The 21,363-nt window shown below is 43.2% G+C and overlaps 1 protein-coding gene across 2 annotated transcripts in view; it reads left to right on the top strand.

The window, feature by feature from the left end:
* The first annotated feature begins 2,652 nt into the window (after positions 1 to 2,652).
* The window catches only part of nol4la (nucleolar protein 4-like a), a 33,894-nt gene continuing 15,183 nt past the window's right edge, over positions 2,653 to 21,363 (top strand). Inside the window, exons 1-3 of one of the 2 annotated variants that reach the window (XM_004546411.5) lie at positions 2,653 to 3,379; positions 15,827 to 15,982; positions 19,043 to 19,154. In XM_004546411.5, coding sequence (XP_004546468.1) covers positions 3,038 to 3,379; positions 15,827 to 15,982; positions 19,043 to 19,154 — 610 coding nt within the window. In that variant the 5' untranslated portion in view covers positions 2,653 to 3,037. Of the gene's footprint in view, positions 3,380 to 11,368; positions 11,475 to 15,826; positions 15,983 to 19,042; positions 19,155 to 21,363 lie in introns of those variants that run through there. The other variant, XM_076878659.1, reaches the window with a different exon arrangement.

Here is a 21,363-nt window from a genome sequence, read left to right as displayed (position 1 = left end):
GGTTGGAACCAGTTATATTACTGGGATCAAGATGACCCAGATTCTTACTAATGTATGTACTAATGTACTAAAGCATCACATTTGATAGCATAAACAGAGACAAACACATGGCCTGCAGGGACAAATTGTGCCTCTGATGGTTTTGTAAAGTGTGATGAAAGGAAAGTGGGGAGAATTTTTTGTCTTTCGCTCTATTTTGCAGTTAAGGACGGTTTGTCTTCCAGTTTGTTCTTTTCATAAAAGCCAGAGATCTGAATTATTGTCAGTTTTACAGACATTACCTAAAGCCAGACATGTGAGACAGAAATAAAAGTTTTCTTTGTGATGACAGCACAGTGTGAGAATTTGTCTTTGCTTGTTGACATTAAATGAAGGGAAACATTTTGAAAGTGTTTTATCTCAACACCTCAGGTGAAATATAAAACATTACCATATTCAAAGTGGTGCAAAAAACATTAAGTTTAAATGAATCAAAAGAAAATAAATGCAGATATTTTGATAACTCAGTAATTGTTTTAGTAATTTTTAAGCAGATAAATAAAAAAATACCTGTGCTCATTTGTCTCACATGATAGGAAAAAATATTTCCTTTGTGACCTCTGATTCACCAGAATAAATATATTTGAAGATGTTCACCTAAACGGTGAAAATCTAGAAGTCTCACTGTTCTATAAAATATTTCTATTATTTTATTCTATAAAAAACTATTTTATAGACAGAATGATTAATTTAAAAAGAAAATCAGATTGTGGTAGATTAAAGTGACTGTTGCAGTCTCATGAAACAGCATAAAAATGGGGTGTAAGATAGTTTTCCACATTAAACTCACCTGTACAATACCAGCTGTTCATTGGTAACTGAAAAAAGCATACCTCTGCTATGCTTCTTTTCTTTTGTGTCTGTTTCGAGCGGGTTTAATAACATCACAGCCTGCTGATAAGATCATTTATAAAGATTTTACTCTCTCAGTTCTGATTAGGATGAAGTAAAAATTACACTTTTTGCTGGAGTTTCTCAAAACGCACTCCTTGTGATGGGGACAGAGTGGCTTCACTCCTTTGTCCACTCTCACAACACCCTTTAATGTTGATGGATCTTTCCTTTGCAACATAAAGCACAATCAAGCCACTGTTGCTATGAATCTGTGCTATATATATACATATATATAAAAAACTGTGCTGAAGAAGTGCTGCAGAATTTCTCAGAAAGTTGCACATAAGAACCTCCACTCCCGGAGAACACCAATTTACTCCCTGAGTGCAAGTTTTAAGTAATAACAAACTGAATGTTTCTGTCCTAAACTCGGCATTTCAAAATAAAAGCCTGTGTTGAGACGTGGCGTCTCCCCTGAGGGATGGATGGGCAGCTCCCAGAGCGTATCCTGCATGCAGGCCAGTCCTGATAGAAGACACAGCACGAGACCACATGATGAAACGAAATGAAAGCTGGCGAAAGCCTCGGTCACTCAACACGCATGCATTCACTCACACACACACACACACACACACACACACACACACACACACACACACACACACACACACACACACACACACACACACACACACACACACACACAACATGTGAGTGAGCTCGTTTTTCTTTCTTTCCCTGTATCTGACAATCTGAGCTTCTCGTCATTCAGTCGTGGTGTGGCTTCTCGGCCCATGCAGCACACCGTTGTCTGAGTCAGGATGGAAAGATGAGGACGGGGCATCCCACTCACCCTCCGCACGGCCGGAGACACTGCTGCGCTGCTGTCATGGCAACAGCAGCAGTCACCACCGCCAGCATGGGCCTGTAATGCACAGGCCAGGAGGAGTCACACACAAGCGCGCGCGCGCGCGCGCACACACACACACACACACACACACACACACACAAAGAGAGCACGACACACGGTAGAAAACTGCACCGAGGAGGAAACCACTGATCCTAAATGAACCTGTTTTTCCTCTAACATCTGTAGACACGCGCAAGCTGGGTTGTTCAAACACTGTCACTAAACATAAAAGTCACAAATAATCTCATTATTCTTTGTTCGGAACACATTTTTCTTTCTTTTTATTGTTTTTGAAGATTTCATCGTGAATATAAATAATGTTCTTAAGCTGACTTCCAAAACATACATTGATATTTTATTCAGATTTAACGCCCATTTAAAAAAAAAAAAGAACAAAAAAAAGCACTTTATACATTATTGGAATCTCACTCTGCGTAAAGTATTTCCTATTTAAAATCCTTCATCGGTGTTTTTTTAAAGAATGATTTCTGCCTCCACCCTCTTCCATCCTCCGTGTCTCCAAATCGGACATTTTCTCTGCGGCTGGGCAACATAAAGCTACTTGTAAACCGCAGGCTTTGCAGCAAATTACCAGTGTAATGCAGATTTGAGTGTGTGTTGTTTTTTCCCCCTTTACGTGGTAGAAAAAGCCCACAATGCAAAAGCTAATCCCATTCAAACAGGTGTTAGGAGCAGAAACAGTCCCAGGTGGCGCATGTTGATCGGATGCATGGCCATACAGGGGTACACTCTGAGCATCTTTGCGCTTTTTTCGAGGGGTTGAGCAACCCGCATCCGAAAATAGTGTTGTCTGTTAGAAAGTAGGTCGATAGGAACTGAGAGAGACGTTTGTTTCCACGCTTTTGTCTGTGTTCTTTGTTGTTTAGCGAGGACTGTGGGCTTTTTTTTTCATAGCCTACCCTTGTGTGGAGCGTTTTACGCACAGGTGGGAGATACCCGCTCAGCATAGGACAGCCCCCCTTTCTGCTCCTCAGCGGATGATGTGAGGAAGTGACATTTTTCACCGCTGCGGTTCGGGACAGCACTGCTCCTCTGCAAACAGGTGTGCTGCTGTCCGGGTCAGTTTGACTGAGAAGCCACAGAGAGGTAGCGTCCCCAAACCTGAACCGAGCCTCCTGGACGCGGGACAGCGGGGACCAGAGGAGAAAGACATCCACCCGTTCAAGTCTGTTCTTTATTAGCCTGGGCTGTTTGAACGGTTTCAGACAGAGAGAGAGAGGGAGAGGGGGAGCAATGGCAACGAAAAAGGCGTGCGTGGAGGCACCCAAAAGGAGCCGGAGTCCGGTCGTTTTAGAGGCGGAGATGTTCAGTGAATTTCAGGACTGGTGTCTCCGGACTTATGGAGACTCCGGTAAAACAAAGACCGTCACCCGGCGAAAATACAACAAAATCATGCAGACACTGTTGCAGAACGACGAGTCGGATGGCGTTTATGTCGACAACAGCCACATCAACGCCAAATTCAAATTCTGGGTGAAGTCTAAAGGATTTCAGGTCGGGACCAACGTTTTGGGAGAGCACAACAAGAAAGGAGCTCCAGGGAAGCCCGTTTTATACGTCCCGGTCAAGTCAACGGTAAAGTGTGTGTGTGTGTGTGTGTGTGTGTGTGTGTGTGTGTGTGTGTGCGTGCGTGTGCATGCTTGTGCATATGTGTGTGTGGCACAGAGAGGGAACGTGCGTGTACATGAGCATGAGGTGTCCCGTCGCCGCCTATAAGTTATCATTATATCAGGGTGCACACATGCACCTGTCACACGGATAAAACGCCAACTTGAAATGTTTTGTCGTCCCGTCTCGCCCTCATCCCTGCCGATGAAGCTTCACTTTGTCCACATCCCAACCAGAACAGCCCTACTGTCATCCCTTGCTGCCATAGCAACGCCGGTGCCTCCTGGCAATCGCATTTGAAAAAAAAAAAACAAAAAAAAAAAAACAGGGAGTCGAGGCTATCAAGCAAAAGCATCTCACCAGCGAGGTTTAAGTCCTGTCAGCGCTGCCGGGTGCAAAGCACGAGATAATTTACTTACTGACAGCATTTTGCGTGAACCTTGCAGTTCGGGTCTCGTGTAGCCCGGTATGGTGATGCTGTGCGCGCGCACGTGGATGCAGCGGCATGTTGGTGGGTCTGTGTCAGGTTGCTCTGGTGTTACCAGCTGAGAAGCTGCAGAAGCTTCTTCTTCTTTCTTTTTTTTAAATCCAAACTTAAGATGATCACGTTCAGCGTTTTTCATGCCGAGAAGCTCAGCAGGTTTCATTGTCAGCTATTCATCAAAGGACACACGCACTCACTGTCCCATCTAAACCAAGAAGCACGCGCTGTGTCCGTGCGTCGACCTGGCTGATTTTTCTTTCTTCGGGAGGGCAAAGATAGGCTTCTAAAGTACTGAAAGAGGGGGCATTGTAACGAAATGGCACGGCGTGGCAAACAGCCCGAGTGTTTAGTCCCCACTTTTCATTGTCCTGGGCAGGATGCGGATCGGCTAACAGGCATTCGTTGCTCTGGCAACACCTGTGCAGCCCAGGACAGCCCGCCTCTGCCGCATTTTATTCTGTAGTCTACGATCTGACGTTAAGCTCTGTAAGCTCGTCTAAGATTATCTTCAAGAGAAACTCACTGCAGGTAATTTCCACATTTTAGCGGAGAGTATAAGCGGTGCGTAATTGGTGACCACGTGAGGGGCTGTGGCGGAAACAAAAGCGTCTGCTCTGGGCTGATAGCGACATACGCCCACAGTTAGTACTCAGACTTCACTTCTCCGTTCTCCTGGATGATGTGTGGCGATGTTTCGCTTGTAAAATGGAAGTCAGGTCAGTGAAGCTGCAGGTGCTTCAAGGGTTAAGTTTTATTAGGCCTATTTGTCGGACTGGCCAGATAAACATGTGCATGATGAACTGTCAGCCAGTGCCCCAGCAGCTTTTCCTGCACGCGGAAAACAAACACGCTGGCTGTGCTCACGCGCGCGCGCCCATGTCTATGTATGGTGTTTGGGCCTGCTGTGCCAGCACGGAGACAACCACCATTTTAAATAAGCGCCTTCAGGAATAATCTCCCCCACCCGGCCTGCTGGGACAGAGTCTCTCCGGACCTCAAAGAGCAGAAACACATTTCCTGCGAACAAACCGGAGAAGATTCTGGCTCCAGTCAGAGACAGAGTCCTTTGACTTTTAGCTGAATAGCACTGATCCCTCTACAGGTGTTTTACCTGTGTGAATGGACGATTTAGACTACAAAACTCCCCTAATCTCGGCTCAATATTGTGTTTCCCCCCTGAGCAGGAGGGCAGGTGTGATCTGACTCCGCAGGTGCAGATGGTGCCTGAAATGTGATGTTGATGAGCTTTTGTCTGTTTTTTTTTTTGGCCATTTCTAGTTGATACCAGTTTAATATATTGATCAATATAACCTGATCAGCTTTAAAAAAAAAATCCATGTGAAAAGCAGATGAGCTGAAATAAAATCTGAACAAGGCCTTAAAAGTGTGGTTCTTTTTAAAAACAGGGTACCTTAATGTTTACTGGAGAGGAGTGTGCACACTTTTGTAGCTAATATCAGAAGGCAGGGGGAAACCTCCCCCTGACTCAGCTGCACTTGGGAAATTTAAACAACAAACAAAACATCAGCCAACAAAAGCTGCTTCTGATGATGAGTCAGAAGCCACAAATCAACCAATTCATGTGCATGTGACTGCTATAGAAAGCCCGATTTTTGATTCAGTTGGTCTTCGTGGGCTTTATAAATAGGCTGTCCGGTGCCACTGGAAAAGGAACACGCATACACATGTACAAACACGCACACACAATGGTCAGTGCCTGCTCGCAGGGCTGCAGGGCCGGGGACGTATCTCTGGAGCGCGAGCACTGGAAGCCCCTCTGCAGCTGCTCCCAGGGTGTGCCAAGTTTCTGTGTGGGAGCAGGCATGGGGCTAAATGACGGGAGGCTGGGTGGGGGTAGGGATGGTTGGTGGCTGATGTGCAGACAGAGAAGGTCTCTTCTGTGTGTCAGCAAAGCATACAAGGCGGCTTCAGTGTGTGGCAGGACAGAAAGACAGGGCACAGTAGCACAGACTCAGCGCTGATGCCTCTTTTCAAGCCGGGACACAGAATTATTTTCTGTCCTCCTGCTCCTGTTGTCTCGCCCTCTTTCTGCACATCTCAGAGCCCTGCAACTGCTCGGAGAATCCAGCAGCCCTCAGTGTGGAGATGCAACCTCGTTTAGCTCTCATTATGTCCTGATTAGAGGACGCTACAGAGGAGGAGGGGGATAGGACCAGAAACAGACACAGAGATGCACCACAGAATTTTACACAAAATGAGCACAAGCCTCTTCCTGAGTGAAGAAACGGGGCTTAATCGCCCTGTGCATTTCCTTTCAGCTGACATGAGCATTGTACTGAAGAAAATTTTTGAAAAACTGCGAGCTGTTGCTTTTTGTTGCCATGCCTACTGAAAGCTGTAAATATCTCTGTTCATGTCTCGCGGCTTTGGTGGACATGCTCTCACACAGAGACACACAGAAGTACTTCACATGAAAGGGGCTCGAACTGTGCGCACAGGACATGCTGGCACAGACTGTGAACCAGACAAAATAAGTGTTCATTTAAGCCCATTTAACCGTTTAATAGACAAAAGAGAAACAAACGATGTAAAAACTAAGAGCCTATCAGCAGAAATCAGCATCTAAACAAGCAGAAAACAGTGAAACGTCATCATAGTCAGGATTGTTCTTTCTTTCTTTTTTTTTGTCCAAAGCAGTTGACTTCTGATCAATAAAGCTACAGATTATTGTCTGTCAATCAGCCTTTTCACCTTTTCTTTTAAAGAATTGAATACTTGTCTTTGTCTTTCTGCTTTGGGCTTCTTAAATGTGAGAATTTCCTGCTTTTGTTCTTATTCCACTCATGTCGAGCTTTGCGCTGATAAAAGAAAGAATTTAAAAGGACACAACCTCGAGCCCCTTTCAAGATCTTCTGACATTTTATTGACAAAATCCCACATCAATCAATAGCTGACAATGACAATAAACATTAGTTACAGCCACAAAGTGACAGCACATGATCAAAGGAAGACATGATTACCACAGAAAGAGGTTTTCAGACTGAAGAACTGAATGAAGCTTTATTTCCTAAAATAAGGGTTTGTCTCGGGACGTCCCCACATTGTTAGTCCTTATCCATGTCTCGGAAAATGGGCACTAAATGTTTGCTCCTCGCCCACGTCAGATGGGATGAGGAACATCATCATTATTATCTGATTAATTAGTCCGCGTTTCCCCTGAGAGCCCGTCTTTTGTGGATGGGCCACAGAGTCAAAAGAATACTGGCCCTATTATTCAGCAGCATTTGCATTAATGCTATTTTTTGCATAGAGAGTCTCCAGCGCTTTTGTCCAGCCTTTTTTGTTTCATCCTTCTCTGGCAGCGCCTATTAGGAGCAACACATGGGCTCACGCTCGTGGGTTCAAATGGCAAAAGGCTCAGCAGCCCAAACAAGAATCAACGCAGTTGTTCACATCTCGTTCTTCATCAGAGCTGCAGAGAAATTACCCGAGCACCTCTAATAGTGATTTCCCTGTTCCTTTTATTTATTTATTTGTTTTAAAGGTTTTAAAGTGGCTGTTTACCCCCAAATCAAATATCATTATTTGTCCTCTGGCCTGTTTTGTTATTTATCCATCTAGAATGTTTTAGAGTCATCTACCCAGTATTGGAGATATCGAACAGTATAGATGTCTGCCTTGTCTTGAATATAATGAAAGGAAATGGCTCTGTGGTGTTCAAACAGTTTGAATATATATATATAAAACCAACAGCAATGTCTCTTTTCAGAAATCACAACCTGGTGACTAAGAAAAATCAAAAAAAACAATAAAAAAAAATCAACAAACCTTTGTGAGGTGGGCAGTTTCACTTTGGGACTACTTTCTTTGTACTAAACTATCCCCACCAATCGTATCACTGCGCACTGATAACAGGCTCCTGCTTGTGACAGGAAGTGCAACATGTTCTTATCCCTGGGTGTAATATAATGCATTTTTGTCACATGTCACCCTGGGTCTTATTATTAAAAACAAGGTGTCCACGGAAATATTGGCAGAAGAGACACACAAAGTCTGCAATAGGAGGGTGGGAGCAGTCTCATAAGTTATTAGGAGACTGGGCTTCTTGTCTTATCGGGTCCTTTCTGTTTTGCACTTCTTCCTTTTTTTACTTGGTGATTGTTGTTCTGTTTTTCACAGCCTTTAACTTTCACTTTGACTCACAGGTTATGTTTAGAGACTGGAAACTACTTGGTTACATTGAGTAAAAGATCCAAGTTTGGGTTAAATGCATCTCTGCATGTTGAAAAATGACTAAATCGGAACACAAACGTCCAAGGACACCCTGTGTATTGAATGCCCATTAGCTGGCTGCAAACATCCTATTGTTTGTGGGTGCAGTTCGAAAGAAAATAGTTCCTATATGAAACTGTTGGCTCAAACTAAGAGACAGGGAAGAAGTCCGAACAGGAGATTTTTGTAAATAAAAAATGATTTATTGCGAATAAACTAACAAAACACAAAGACCAAAGATGGTTGGTAGAAGGTGGAAGCAGGAGAGAGATCCTGGGACAGATTTTATCACTCCAGGAAGGCCTAGGCATTAACTGCAATAGCTGACGACCCTCCGAGCATTTCATGTCACTGTTCTTTCCTGTTGGAGCGCCAAACGAGACGTCACAACTGCTGGCATGGTGCACTTTAGTGACATTTTGATTGTTGTGCACCAGGCTGGAGGCATTTCTATGATATATCAATCAGATGACGGAGAGGGAAATTGCTTGAACGTTTAGAAAAGATAACAAGGAAAAAAAGGAAGATTATAGTTATGGTGTCATAATGTGAACCAGAAATGACGAATGCATCAGCTGTAAACCCGCTTAAGTCAACTGTTGTACAAGATAGTCAAAGGGCTTTCACACTGGGTCATAATTTCTGGGAAGAGACGTTGCTGCTGAGTGTTTCGATTCCCATTTAGTACCGTTATAGCCAAGGAAACGCAGATCGTCTGCATGTATAAAATAACACAACAGGAGCTGAGGTGATTCTTCTTTTAGCAGCTGAGCATTTGAACTTCCGAGCCCATGCTTTGCTCCTAAGAGGGGCTGAACAAAAAAAACTGCCCTCAAAGCTGGAGATGTGTCTCATTGGGGTCTTCTTTGTTAAACAGGAGTCAATTAAAGATCCATAAAGAGTATATTTATGGCAGCATTTGTTCATGTGGTTATCTCAGACTTTGCTGCGTTACTGTGACTTACTGTAAACGGGTGACAAAATCCATACTGTGCGCGAGCGTGTGTGCTCGTACAAAGAGGGGGTCGCTGATCGCATGCTCTGTGTTTCCTCCCTTCAGCACCCTCTCTGTTGCCATGGAGAGACCGTTCTTTGCTTTCCCATAGGAGGAGAAATTAACACCATTTTTAACTGGCCCAGGGGCCTCCCCCCTGTGTGGGAGATAGTCTGAGTTGTGCTCCGCGCACACACACAGCCTTAAAGACGGCAATAATCTCCCTACCACACCGTTGCTGTCATTTTTAATACCTTTGCAAGGCCAACGTTTAACGAACTGGGACAGCATGATAATAGCCTGAAAACGGTTAAATGGACTCTGGGATGTGATGATGTATGTGCGAGTCATTTACATACCATTTTAAGTCAGTGACTGAAACGTCAACAGTGCCAGTCTGCTGGGGGCCAGAGGGACCGTCTGTGTCTCCGGCTCGGTGGGATATTGGGGATGTCACACACTCTATCAAATAATGTTCATCATGGGAGCAGCCGAGAGGGACGAGCACACACCGAGACACACACACACCCACACACACGGAGACGTCGGACAGAGGGGTTGAGCTCGGTGGACCTAATGTGGATTTAATGACGGGCCTTTATGAAATGAAGCAGACAGGAGAGAGAGGATGATAGTGAAAAGAAAAGAAATAGAAGGGGAGGGGGGCGTTTTATATTATAAAAATGGGGACAGTGTTGAGGTAAGAGTTTCTTTTATCCCAGTTTTTTTCCATGACAAACCTTTGTCTTGCGGTGTTGTCCCCATGACACACATACAGGCGCAGGAGGAACAAGGATTGGCCCATTTATGTACCCATTAGCCAGCTGATAGATTTACAGAGGGGAGAAGGGACTTTAAAAGATGACCTGTTGTCACATCTGCCTTGAGATCATCTGAGTCATGAGTACTGTTGACACAGCCATCTCCCTGTGTTCTGGGTACACACACATGTAAACAGACACACACATAAAAGCACCTGAGCACATATCCCTGCACCATCAATTTACGCTACTAATTGTGCAACAATCCTGCAAAATAGAAGTTGCATTTCACTTTAAATGGGACCTATTATGCAGTTCCCTTTTTTGCCTGTCGCTAAAGTGGATTTCTTTTTTAAATAATGAGTTTTAAATAAGGAGGTCAGTGTATGTGCAACCATCCCGTGAGCCTAAAAGCTTATAACACTCGGGTTTAACACACCTGCTGTTTACACTGTAATATTCTGCTTGAGAGGGGCAGCCAATTAGAAGAAAGATGACTTAAAAGGAGTGGAGAGGCAAAAGCTGCAATTCTTCTGGTGGCCACTTGAGGCTTAATTCCAACAGTGAGTCAATATGCATAGACTTCAATGTTAAAACCATGTTTACAGCCTGGTGAAAAATATTTTGGACTTTGTGGATAGTTATCCCTATTTTTAAGAAAAGAGTCAGGCAGCTGGAGAGTCGTAAGCCTTAAAAATAGGGGCTGTTTGGCTGTTTTAACAGGTTTTAGCTAAGTTTACTCTCCAAATAGGACCTCTGAACCTCTTTTTTGTGCCTTTGGCGCCTTTTGAAGCATTTTAATCAAATTATAAATCAAATAGTATGACTTAGTGTGCAGTGTATACAATCCTCAAAGTCTCTTTTTGTATTTTATTAGTCTGTTGAATTAGCACCCCACCATTTTATCCAAGCAAGGTCACTTTTCGCTCAGAAAAACAACATGGTGGTTGCCAAAGTGATAACATGAGAGAAGAGAAAACAGTGGAGATCATCACAGCAGCTACATCTGTCTTTTATCTACAGTCTATTGTCTCAGGCAGTGGTTAAACCCAGCGACACCAGGACCTGGACTGAGAATAAGGCTTATTTTAAACTGTGAATCATGCAAAGCTGCACAGAGCTGGAAACCTGCAGGTTCACTTTAATTAGATTTCTGATTTTCAGATTTCGGCCTGTCCCACTCGTGTTTATCTGGTCGGCCATGGAGCTAATTTCTTGTGTGATACATCTCTTCTATCTTTGGCGGCCTGTCTTTGTGACCCAGCTGCTTCCCCTGAACCTCCCCCCACCTCCTCCTCTCTTCCTCCTCCTCCTGACCTGCCTGTGTGCAGGACTGCTCCTCTCTCCCCTCGGCGACTCTCGGCTACAGTTGGTGTGTGCGTGTGTGTGTGCGCGTGTGTATGTGTGCGCGCGACTGCCAGCGGGGGTGGGGGCAGTCGACTCAACCCCTCCAGTCTCCTAGCAACAGAGCGGTTTGGTGCGGGACAGGGGGAGGCGCAGGGGATGGGGGCTGGTTGTACAGTGACTGGGGAGAGCAAAGTCCTATGGGATTACAAAGATGGAGGGAAGGAGGAAAGGCGAAGAAGGAGGGTGAGAGTTTTGCTGTGTTGTTGCCGATTAGGGATGCTGACATGTCTCCTTTGCGCTTTAGAGCGGCATGTTGCTGAAGAGACCAAATATCTACAGCTCTGCTCAACAGCTGTTCTCCTCAGAGATGCTTCAGCTCTGCCCGGTAGACATATATACTGCGCTTAAACACACACTGAGAGCAGGCTGTGGTTAGAGGTGAATGTTTAACTCTCTGTTGACTAAGAAAAACCCAACTCATTGACGCAGGGAAGCCCCGAGAAGGGGCCTTCATGAAGCAGGAAATGCACTTTTAGCTCAGTGCTCTCACCAAAAACTGTATATAAAAGAGAGCTACAGCCACTGTGGGATCCTTTGGTTTCTGAAGCCCAGCTTTGAAGCCTCAGTTTTAGTACTTCGGCCAACGTTATGTTGTTTTTTTAAAACTCGAATGAGACACATTTGGGGAAGAAGGTGGAGTGCGCCGTTATCAGCTTGGTTAGTAATTAAACAGCTATAAACTGTAGGGATGCAAAACAGAGACGCAGATGCCTGCTAATAAACACTAAACAGTATAAAAAAAGAAAAAAAAATCCAGCTTAACTCACCAAACTGGAGCACAGACTTCTTGGAATGGCTTTGGGGAAAATAAATCATAGAGGAGGCCAGATTATTTGACATATAAAGGCATCAACACCACAAAGATGGTAAACAAGTCCAGTTCAGGGATTTAGGTTAGTAGAAGTGACGCTGAGCAGGCTAATAAAACTGTCCGCAGCACTCACTAAGCAAACTTTACGTTTAAGGCAAGTCAAATGCAGGAGATATAAAAACAGTTACCTTACTTTATTTGTTATAAACTCAGTAATAGAACTGTGTAGACGCTTTGATACCAGGCTGTAAACTGGTTTATTTCGTTTTACCATGGGTCTGTTTGAAGGTTGAAACCAGCCTCAAGTGGCCACTACAGGAACTGCAGTTTTTTATGTTGATTTCATTTATTCATTAATCTATTTTTTTACCTTTTAACATTTAGTAGTTAAAGTTACTTTCAGCAGCTCTATTATTCGCAACAGCTCATCAAAGTGGATATCCCTGCAGGTCTCAGCCAGCAGATTTTTTTTTTTTATCAAGTAATCTCTTTTTCCTCCTTCTGCCTAAATTTTGGCGTTTTGGCTGTCACCGTTTTGGTTCTTTGAAATCAGAGGTGATGACGAGGGCTGACGTAGTCCTGCCATCTAGCACAGCCGCTTTATTTCCCATTTGGACTCTAATGGACACCACTTTTTACAAGATGAACATTCACAGAACCTTAAACACGGGAAAGAATTAATAAACTCAAACTAAGCAACAGCCGAGATCATAGATCAAGTGAGGAGTCATTTATTTATTTTTTAATACATGAGTCGCCCCCTGGTGGCCATTAGAAAGAATGTGTTTCACTTTGCAGACGATGTATTTTTGACATACAGTCGCCTAGTTTTTCATGATGAGGCTGACAGCACAGGCCCCCAGGTACAGTTTCTTACTTATCTATTTTTATATATAGACAGATAGACTTAATGTATGGGAATATTAAGTAAATTGCGACATTACAGCCGCTTTAAAATAGACACACTTTCAATAACAACAACAAAAGCTTGGAAAGTAAAAAGTAGAATATTTCAATAAAAGTGAAGAAACAAATAAAACTAGCCCAACATATAAACAAACAAATGTTGGTTATGGTTCAGGCTCATGCAGCAGGTCTGACTGTGATGATCTGCAATATTTTCTGCGTGTGATTCTTTCAGGTCAGAGAAAACGCTCCCAGCAGAATATCCGGTGAGTGCTGTGGATATTTTGCAGTAGCAGAATTCAGTGCAGGATGCAGCAGTGGTGTGGGTGCACTGCACACCCCACAGTTGTGTGAGATTATCCAAATCCAGCGTGAATGGGCCGACACCATTGTCCCAAACAGCAGCAGCAGCAGCAGCAGCTTCAGTGGTGGCGGTGGCGGTGGTGGTGGTGATGTCACCAGGGGAAAGATGATGATACCTCCAAGTGCGATAGATTACAGCTGTGATGATGAGGCGGAGGATCGCTATTATTTCATTTATTATCATTACATTTAGCCCATGCTGACAGGGGAGAGTGGAGGGAGAGAGAAACAGAGGGAGAGGAGGGCCGGATTAAAACAAACCCGCTCTGTGAGCTGGTTTTAGTTGCCATGGCAACGATCATTACCTCGCACTTGGGAGAGCAGGAGCAAGGAGAGAGAGGATGAGGAGGAGGGGAGACGGGACGGAGGTATGGGATGAAGAGATGCAAGCAGGAGAGAGGACGCAGTTGGGGGAAAACAAAAAAAAAAGAAGAAAAAAAAGGAAATGTCAGATCCCAGGAAGTGTGCAAAAATGTCACAGGAGAGAGAGAGGAGGAGGAGGAGGTGGGGTGTGCGGGGGAGTGTGATTCCTCGATGCCAGGGGGAAAACTTTTTGAACTCGGGACCCTCCTCTCACTCAAACACGAAAAGATCACTCCCCAGCTAGAACCCAATCTCCAGGAAATGTCAGAGAGCCCGTCTCGTATTTGCCTGGAAGAGGTGGAGAAAAAAAAAAAAACTAATTAAACGTCCAGATCCATTTGTTCCATTTTACGCTCGCTGGAGGACTTTGCGTTCAAAAATATCAGCAGGTGCTCGGCTGTAACGACAAAATCTGGTGAAAATGCAAAGTGTTGAGTGTTCTGTATGAAGGTGTTGTTTAGAGGGGAAGATAAGGAGGAAGGGGTGGGGGTGTAGGTGGGGGGTGGGGGGGGGGAAGGAGAGGAAAGCCCCATGTGGTGCTGCGGATGGAGGCCGTTGTCCTGGCGATCCTACTTCTATGGTGTGTCACATGACCCTTTGCCCAGCACACCTGCCCGAGAGAAATCAGTGGCAGTTTCTATGGCGACAGGGTCAGCAGTACGGGAGGCAGGATGGCTGCCAGAGGTGGTGGTAGGAGGGACTGTTGGTCTTGTACAGTGTTATTTTTAAACATAGCAGAGATGAGGTGATGGTTGCAGACCCAGCCGGGGCCCAAACTTCTCCACCTAACGGAGACATTTAAAGACTGCAGGAGGTGAGCTGGACAGGGTTTTTTTTTTTTTAAATTTTAAACTGGGGACAGAAAGCAAGTCAGAGTGGGCCCATCAGAAATCTGAAATAAATAGCAAACCAACGTGCTTTACAAAATGGAATATTTGTAGGTTTGAATGATTTTTTCTTTACTTACAGTTATGTGGGAAAATAAGTAAAATCTGAAATGAAAATCCGTTAAGTGCTATTGCACATATTTCATAAGCCCATCTTTTTACAAACAGCCTATGTATCGCATTAAAACATAAAAACCCATGTATGCACACAATTTTATAGCCAACTTACCTAATTTATTATTTATTCAAACTATGACAAGAAGGAAAAATCCTTTTAATCCCAGTTTTCACCTTTGCTCAAAGCTTCCCACCCATGCTCATTAAATTAAATTCCTATGAATATTCTTTTCCAAAGCCCGACGACACTTCAAAAACATTTTAATTGTTCTGATGGTTTTAATTGTGGGCAGACCTCCTGCCTCCATAACCGTTTATTAGGAGACGTGGCTGCCTCGTTAACGATATCTTGGCTAAATTAAAGCACAGGATTTAACCCCGTAGCGATGGAGATGGCAGTGACTTAAAATCAGTGTCTCACACCTCCTTTGTTCTAAGTTCAGCTTTGCGAGGACTTAGAAAGTAGAGAATGTACTGAACTTTAAACTTTATGGATCTACTGTATTGGCGTCAGACCCGCCTTTTCTCCAACAATATCCATAATTGGTTGCTTTCATGCAAGAACACAAATTTATGGTGGGCCCTAGGTCGGCCTATCAAATTTCAGGCGGTGTAGAGCCAACCAAGTATCCCTGTTCATAGCCACACCTCTGCACACTTCCAGCTTTGTAGAAGACTCTCCAGAAGGAATGGGGCTGTATGGTGCTGCAGTTCATAAATGTAAATTTCTTGGGGTAAACATGGTTTGGCCAGCAATTCTCATCATGTGCTGTGTTTTCAACAGTGTGGATGGTTCATCTGAGGATGTAGATGGGCCATACTCACAGACTTTCAGCATCCTTCCTAAATCCACGAGGGCTTAGGCATGTCCTGCTATTAAACTGTCAAGTGGATTTTGAAGACTTGAAACACCTTTTTCTGTGACGTTAAACACAAGGGTGCAGTGCAGCTCTAGTTGTCCCTTGGACGATGCTCAAATCATTCTGTCGTTCATTTAAGTTCCTTGTGTGCCGTGAAGACAGTAAAATGTAAAATAAGAAGTCCTGAAGCTTGACTACATAATAAACTCCTGTCTCTCTGTGTTTTAGTGTTCTGATGGAAATTCAACCCAGGAGAACTCCTCCCTGAAGCGCGTAGCCGTGGTTGAAGACTTCTTTGACATAATCTACGCCATGCATGTGGAGATGGGCGCCGATCCCGGCAGAGCACCCAAACATGCAGGCCAAAAGAAGACCTACAAAGCGGTGAGTAAACACAACCAGGTGCCTGCAAGGTGCAAGTAATCATGCTGCTCCTTGCTGATAGTGTGTGGGCTGACAGTAACAGCAGCCAAATATTATATGAAGTCAATATAAACTCGGCAGTATTAACATCATATTTTATTTCCTCTTGTCTCCTCCGTTTCCTTACGACGAGCAGTAGTGCTGCTGCCTGTGGTGGGAAACAGGAGAGTGAGCATATTCAGCTCAGAAAAATGAGAGGTTGTTCACATGTTGAAGTTTGCAAGCTCCCAAAATTTTAATTAACAGAAATATGTTTATCAGACTCATTGTGCTTATCTTTAGAAGTATTTTAAAAGCTATAAAGACAAAGTGCAGCTGAGACCAATTTAAGTGTGTTTAGTTTTTATTTTAAATATTTGGTCAGTGAGTTTTGGATTATTCAAATTTTGACCACCAACATCAACAAAATTCATCCTCTGGGGAAAAATTATGCTGAGACATGCAACATTCCTTTCACTAGCTGTAACAGGAGTAATAGATTACATCTTCCAACATGTCCTGGAGCTGAAAGATCCCACGTCAACGAGCCTTACACCAAATACACAAACAGCAGAGTCTCATTGCAGCTGGTTCTTGTGCAAATTCATGAAGTGAGGAATTTGCCAGTTTTCAGAGCCAAAAAATCCCATTTTTAATGCTGAGGCTGGTGGAGGTGCATTCATTTAGACACTTTAACATGTAACTGATACACTGCTTCGTCTCTAATATACTTCAGTTTTTATTTATTGTTCGATCAGGATTAGGGTTTAAAAGGAATCTGTTCACTTAAAAAAAGAGTTCTTCTGCAGAATTAAACACACATTGAACAGCTCAATTTTCTGAGGGTTTCGACCCATCGCGAGATGACGACACTGCACATTTTACATGAATTTATTCACAACGCTGTCAGAGATAATTACCTTAACAAATTGTCTGTGTTTCCGTGGGTGGACATGTTAAAACGACCCTTTCATGTTGTTGTTTATGAACATATAAAACATAAAGAAGCTTATATGATATATACCTGAACATCTTCCCATCCAACGTCACTTTAATTCATGAAATTTTGTACAAGCATTTGTAGTTTCAGATACTCCTGTTTCTGCATCATTGTGCAGCACACTTGTTTGATGATTGACACATTCACTGGGACTGATGTACTACTTTGCCTTTTACATTCAAGATGAGTTATTTAACAGTAAAAAGATACTAAAAAAAACCCCCAAATGTAGCATCAGTGCCTTCTAAAAACCTGCAGCTAGCAGGCATTGGCATAGCGATTGATATACTCTCTAAACTGTAGCCGAGTAGGCGTCCGTAAAGCGTTACAAACGTGTTTTTTCTCTTATAGCATCGACGTACTCGTAATCCACTACACAGCCATGATTTCTGAATGGAAACGCACAAATTTTCACTCAAGCCTACCTGCATTTAGTTTGCAATATCTGACTGTGATTGGTGTGCTTTTTAACATTTGAAACTCGTTGTGATTCTGAGAAAACAATACAAATAAAGATCTAAAATCTAGATATAATCTCCCTCCACTGGTGAAAAACTGTGAGGCCTGCAAGTGTAACTTTTCCACCACTGTGATTAAACTACTTGGGAAGATGTAGAGCACTTCATGTAGCTGTACTGGGTAATGTGAACTCATTTGTGCGTGAAAAGTATGAAAATGCACAATTCATAATAAAGTTTCTTCAAAGGAAAAAATAAATCCGTGCCTAATGCAGAAGTATTGTGCATTAGGCTAGCTCTAGCAGCTGTAATTTTTATCCAAAGTTAATAATCATCTGTCTGTTTCTCACCTGAATATTTGCCTGTGGAAGCTCTTGGAAATATTGCGTAACTAAAAACAGATTTTTTTGGGAGACTATAAAAAGCGTGTTGACAACCTCTCTTTTCCTTTGTGTGAAATGTGGCCCACAGTTGCAGAGAGCTTAAAATAATCCCAATGTGATTAGTGGATTTGAAAAGAAGAGGCAACAAGTGAGGTCTTTGTAGGGGGTCCCAGACTCTGATCATCCACATGGCTAAAACCAGGAGAATCAAAGAAGGCCAAATTTTGTGAGTCTGGGAATCATAATATATATATATATATATATTTTTTAGCTTTAAGTAAACAAAGTCGATGCGGGGATCAAACCACAAATGTTTTTTTCTGCCACATTATTCATCCTTTTAGAACAAAGAGCTTCTGTTAGTTTCTGCTGCAGACTGAGGTGTGGTCTCGGGCCGTGTAAGCTGTCCTGACAAAATGAGGGGCTTTGTCTGCAGCCATAGAGGTGCAGCGGCAGCATTTATGGCTGGGTGGGTGGATGGGGGGGTTAGCAGGACACTGGTACCCCTCCTCTTCTGCCATCCCCCCCAGGAATAAAAAAAAAGTCATAAAGCCAGTTCCTCTTGCCCCGTAGAGAGGTCCTGTCATGTCTCATAGAGTGTACCCTTTTGAGCAGGCAGCATCACTGGGGCCGGGCATAATATGGAACTGTCACTGTGGCCTTCTGGGACGTGCGCGCTCCTCTGGGTGGCCTTTCCCTCTCAGCTGCCTCTAGGGGCCGTGAGGGGTGGTGGGCAACCCCACTGCCTCTCCATGGTCACGTGAAGGTCGCATTTTACAGGGAAACGCCAGAGGGGGTGAGGAGGGGAGGGTGGCATGGCAGTGGGGACAAACAGGGAAGGAAGGCTGAACATGAGAGGAGAGGTGTAGATATGAGTTAGCTGCTCCCCAGAGAACAGGAAGAGAAAGGGAATCGGAAAAGATGAGCACCACTTGTGTTTTACGGTATCAAAGCAGGAGTACGGAGGGGGGCTGCAGCTGGAATTAGGCCATCCAAAAGCACCAGCGATCGCCTAGAGGGAGGATTCCTCCTCATGCCATGTCGAGATAACACATAATCACTGACCCCATGCTTTCACACATGCATAGAGGAATTTAAAAAACAAACCAAAAAAAAAAAACACCTGCACACAGTTTGAGTTCAGCCACAGCCTGAGCCAAATCTGCTAACCCAGTGTCCTCCGCTTGCTACCCCGGCACAGATTGCAGAGACCTACGCCTTCCTGCCCAGAGAGGCGGTGACTCGGTTCCTAATGAGCTGTGGAGAGTGTCAGAAGAGGATGCACATTAACCCCAGCACTGCTGAGTTCAAAGGTAAAGGCACACACTAACCCAGAGACATCATTAACTGATGCACTATTTTTGAGATCAACCTTTAAGAGTTGTTAATGCTGAGATGCTTTGACACACTGACATGGAAAAGAGCTAATTACTATCACGTGATCATGATATTCTTAGATATACTGTGTTTTATCACATAGGACAGAGATAAGATAGAGGGGGTTGGCATCTGGATGACAGAAATTATGCTACATTGTCCTGTCAGACACTAAATATGAGCTGATATGATCTGAGGGATTTGTACTTTGAAGAGTTTTGAATCAAACCCTCATTAATAAAACATATGTGTGTATCCATCACTGACATGATGTAACAAAGACTCAAGAGGGCCGGCTCTCTGGGACCGTACACAGCCTCTAAAATGATCACAGAGTTCCTCTAGTGGTCGGTGTGGAGACTGCAGGCACCTTGCCAGACACGTTTGGTTTCTGGTGTTAACTACAGCAGAGACTTGGATTTCTTTTGCAGGGTATTGAAGCAACTCTGCTGTACACAAAGCATTTGTCTGCACGATTAACTGAGAGCTTTTAGAACTTCTCCACAGAGGGATTCAGCAAAGGGAGAAAAGCCAGTCCAGTCTTTGTGCTAGTTCTTCAAAACTATAAGAAAAAGAGATGATAGACAGATAAAAGAGGGGGGTTCACTGTATTAGACAATGTATAAAATGAAAAGACATTAAGAAGGGGTCAGAGTAAAAGGTGACAAATTATATTAAAAGAAACTGAACAAGACCCGAGGCTGTTTCTAGCCAGAATAGCATAACTGTAATGAAAATGGATGTTAATAAACACCAATAAACTTTATTTTTTAAGTCCCAGAAAGCTGTCACTCACTAAGTATGACAAATGATGTTAAAACTAACTCGTGTACAGAAAGATAGTAGTTTTTCTGTTTTAAAATATTCCAAATTCCAGCAGGTGAGTTGTATTTTCGGAAACCGTGCACTTTTGTTGTGTTTTATTTTTCTTTCTCAAGTTTTATAGTTGTTTAGCTAAATAAATACTCTTTCAAGAGACAGACACTAATTGCTAGTACTGCAAACTGCAGTTGTTTATGTGCTGATCTCATTTCTGTTGTAGTTTTTGAGAATGTGGTAGTGTTACAGCTGACTGCATTACATCGTGAGGTTTTTCTGCTTTGACGTCCACGCTAGAGCATCACAGACAGAGATATAAAATCACAGAATCTGAGCTGACCCAGTGTAAATACAAGGATCTATCGCGCTTTTCTCTGATACAGTTAGAATGGTAGATGTTCATATTAAATATGGCCGAATTTTTAAATCTTAAGTATGCTGTATGCACAAGTAATCTCTGTGAGCCAGAAGCTAACGTTCTAGACTCCTCTAAACACTCTGTTACTCACAGTTTTTTCTACTCTTGGCTCTCTATGATGTAATTGAGAGGGAAGATCCCTAATATGGTCATCTCAGCGACACTTTCCAGTTGTAGCTTTGAACTGAAACACCCCTTAAGTCAGTCTTCCAATTCAGAAAGTCAGAGCAGTCCCACCAACCCGAACTTAAAAATGTAAGATGGCAGCAATTCACATAAACGGCGGTAAAACTCTAAAAGAAGTCATCTGTACAGCCACTGATGTGTGTTTGTGACTCGCTAAATAAGCCATACACAGAGCACTGATAAGGCTCTATCCATGAACGTACTTTATCTGTGTTTTTAAGCACAAAAAACCCCCAAAACAACAGTGATGCTAGTGATGAATGAATGGCTGTACCTTGCTAAGCAGCATTTGCTTTTTCAAATTTGCTACTGGAACGCTCTCAACTAGAAGTAACGTCATTTCCAGCTCTGAAATTAAACCTCTGAGTGAAATGAAACACAACAACAAGTCTGCCCGTGAATGCAGAAGCTCCACCCACCCAGTGTTCAAACAAACTGCTGCGAGGGGCAACCAATCAGAAGAAAGCTAGTTAAAGGAGTGGAGAACTAAAATAGCAAAGTCAATATACTTCAAGTACCCCAAGAGTGATGTATTAACATGGGCTCAGTAGTAACTCATTAATGAATATTTTATAATGTGATCACATATTTTATATTTCAAAGTAGCAAGTAAGTAAATGTAGTGGAATAACTAATAATTAGTGTATAAATATTAAATAGTATAAATATTAAAGCACCTCAATATTATAATTACAGCAGCAACACAATTATAATAATGACTA

Source organism: Maylandia zebra, linkage group LG20 (assembly GCF_041146795.1).
Source record: "Maylandia zebra isolate NMK-2024a linkage group LG20, Mzebra_GT3a, whole genome shotgun sequence".
NCBI lineage: Eukaryota > Metazoa > Chordata > Actinopteri > Cichliformes > Cichlidae > Maylandia > Maylandia zebra.
This window is presented reverse-complemented; position numbering and strand designations above follow the sequence as displayed.